Raw genomic sequence first — 2811 nt, 5'->3', positions numbered from 1 at the left:
TTTTTTTTTTTTTGAAACGGAGTCTTGCTCTGTCGCCCAGGCCGGAGTACAGTGGTGTGATCTCGGCTCACTGAAATCTCTGTCTCCCACGTTCAAGCGATTCTTGTGCCTCAGCCTCCCCAGCAACTGGAATTATAGGCACCCACAACCTCCCCAGCAGCTGGGATTATAGGCGCCCGGCTAATTTTTGTATTTTTAGTAGAGTCGGGGTTTCGCCATGTTGGCCAGACTGGTTTCGAACTCCTGACCTCAAGTGATCTGCCCGCCTCGGGCTCCCAAAGGGTTGGGGATTACAGGCGTGAGCCACTGTGCCCGGCCTTGATTTTTCTATGTATAGAGTTGCTGCAGTCAGGCTGTAATTTGTATATATGAAGAAAATATGTAAAGGTCATATTTGGAGACTCATTTAGGTAGCGTTCCAGAGAAATGGTTTATGAGCTAGAGAGGTCGGAATTGCAAAGGGCTTAAATTGACCACAGGCGAGAGTTTTCTGCTGGTGTAAATTACTAAGGTATTGAAGGAGAGAGTGTTCCCACATTGTGATGCTGCGACAGGAAGGCATGCTGAGCTCCCAGAGTTAAATCCTTAGGTTTCCTGCTTCATCACCAGGGTCTAATGTACGCTGTGGCTTCACTTCAGCAGTCACTGACTCTCAAGCTTGGGAATATGTTTTACCTTCTGACTTCGCCTTTTCCTTTTCTTTTTTTTTTTCTTTTTTTTTGAGACGGAGTCTCGCTCTGTCGCCCAGGCTGGAGTGCAGTGGCCAGATCTCAGCTCACTGCAAGCTCCGCCTCTCGGGTTCACGCCATTCTCCTGCCCCAGCTTCCCAAGTAGCTGGGACTACAGGCGCCCGCCACCACGCCCAGCTAATTTTTTGTATTTTTTAGTAGAGACGGGGTTTCATCATGTTAACCAGGATGGTCTCGATCTCCTGACCTCGTGATCCGCCGGTCTCTGCCTCCCAAAGTGCTGGGACTACAGGCTTGAGCCACCGCGCCTGGCCGTCTTTTCCTTTTTAAACGTTCTGAAGTGCCCTGCTTATCTGAGCTAGTTCAAATTTTTGCTTTACTTCCCTTTTGATTTCTTTACAGAATATTACGGAAATAGAACTTGTTTTTCCATACATTTAATAATTTTATTCACTTGTTGGCAGTTTTTTATTTTCTTGGGTGAAAATGAGTAGATTGATTTGGGAGGCGAAAGTGGGAGGTTCACTTGAGTTCAAGGAGTTCAAGTCCAGGAGTTCAAGACCAGCCTGGACAACAAACGAAATTCTGTCTTTACAAAAAATTTAAGAATTTGCTGGGATTGGTGGCATGTACCTGTAGTTGCAACTACTCAGGGGACCAAAGCGGAAGATTCGCTTGAACCCAGGAGATGGAGGCTGCAGTGAGTTATGATCATGCCATTGCACTCTAACCTGGGTGGCAGAGCTAGACCCTGTCTCATATAGATAAATAAATACATTAATTAATTAAGTGATAAATAAATAAAGTAAAAAATAGAAGAGAGAGAAAGAGGTATGGTACGAGAAAGCCTTGGGCATACTTCCCATATCCTCAACCCAAATTTCCGATCCCTGGGAATATCACGCCCTTTGTTCTGTTCCAGTCCTGCCTGGAACTCCCTGCGCACACCTGTGACTCCTCGTGCAAGAGGTAGATGAAGAAATGACCCACTGAGTACAGGAAGTATCTTCTTTGGTAAACCTGGATTAAGTTCTGCTAAAATGCAAGTGTCTCCCATCTCCCCACCCCCCGCAGACCAAGTACAGTGAAGGGAACGAGGGGAAGAAGTGCACCCTGCCTTTGAGGGCTGAGGCCAAGAACCCTCATTCCCGCTCCACTCATCTGTGTATCACATCGCCTGTCATTCACATCTGTCAAGATGCAGGGGGCAGAGCCCGAAGCGGTACCCAATCAGGGACGCCGGGGCGGAGCTTTGCGATCAGTCCAATCAGGCGCGCCGCCGGGGACGCAGCTGCAGACGTTCAACCTTCTCGCGGGATTTTCATTTCTCGCGTCTGCCGTACTTGGTTTCGCTTCACTAGTCCCAGAGGCCCCGAGTGCTTCGGCTGGAGTCTGTGTGGCGCTGTTCCCTGTACCGGCCTTGGGATCTGGAGGGAGGAAGCCGGGACACCCGGGAGTTAGGAAATGGTGAGTGTGTCCAGCCCTGCGTCCCGAGACAGGGAGGAGGGGCTGGTTGGACAACCGGAACTGGCTGTGGCGGGGCCCGGGCCTTCCCGTGGGCGACTCTGGGTCTGCGTACAGAGTCCCTCTGGCGCAGCTCAGCCCTCGGTACCCTTGGCCGCGGGTGGGGCTGGGCCGGCAGCCGGGACCCCGGGCGTCCTTATCCCGCCCTGTGCCGCGATTGCGGCCCCGGCCCCGGAGCCCCAAGTCTCTCCAGATTGTGCGGGGGCCACGCGAGGGTCATGGGGTGGGGGAAATCCTGACTTGTGCGTGGAAGGAGCTGTGGTGTATGAGGTTCCCAGTTCCTTTTCTCTCCATGGAGGACACCCGTTTTTTCTTGAGTTTTCTAAGTGTATGGGATTCAGAGTCCCAAATCCTCACTCCGTCCCCCAGCCTGCTGTTTTCAGGGCTTCAGTAAATCCCCAAATTTCCGGTTCTCTTCTAGCTTTTCCAAACGCCACCCTCTCCCCTCCCATTCACGACAACATTAGCAACCGTTTCTCCTATATTCTACATTTCAAACATTTTTTCATTGTTTATTTTTCAACAAAGCAATGGATTACTCTTTCATCAAGATTTGTTTTCTGTTCATAGCCTTGACACTCCGCTGTAAAAAAAAAAA

General features: G+C 50.3%; 1 protein-coding gene across 2 annotated transcripts in view; it reads left to right on the top strand.

Moving 5' to 3' along the window:
- Positions 1-1990: 1990 nt before the first annotated feature.
- Positions 1991-2811, top strand: part of ZNF136 (zinc finger protein 136) — a 32764-nt gene continuing 31943 nt past the window's right edge. For both annotated transcript variants that reach the window (XM_017888447.1, XM_017888448.1), the window contains exon 1: positions 1991-2156. In XM_017888447.1, the coding sequence (XP_017743936.1) occupies positions 2154-2156 (3 nt within the window). In that variant the 5' untranslated portion in view covers positions 1991-2153. The remainder of the gene's footprint in view (positions 2157-2811) is intronic.

The sequence above is a fragment of the Rhinopithecus bieti genome, unplaced genomic scaffold (assembly GCF_001698545.2).
Source record: "Rhinopithecus bieti isolate Rb0 unplaced genomic scaffold, ASM169854v2 scaffold_15296, whole genome shotgun sequence".
In the NCBI taxonomy this organism is placed as follows: Eukaryota; Metazoa; Chordata; class Mammalia; order Primates; family Cercopithecidae; genus Rhinopithecus; species Rhinopithecus bieti.
Note: the sequence above shows the minus strand (reverse complement) of the source record. Positions and strands in the feature narration are given on the sequence as shown.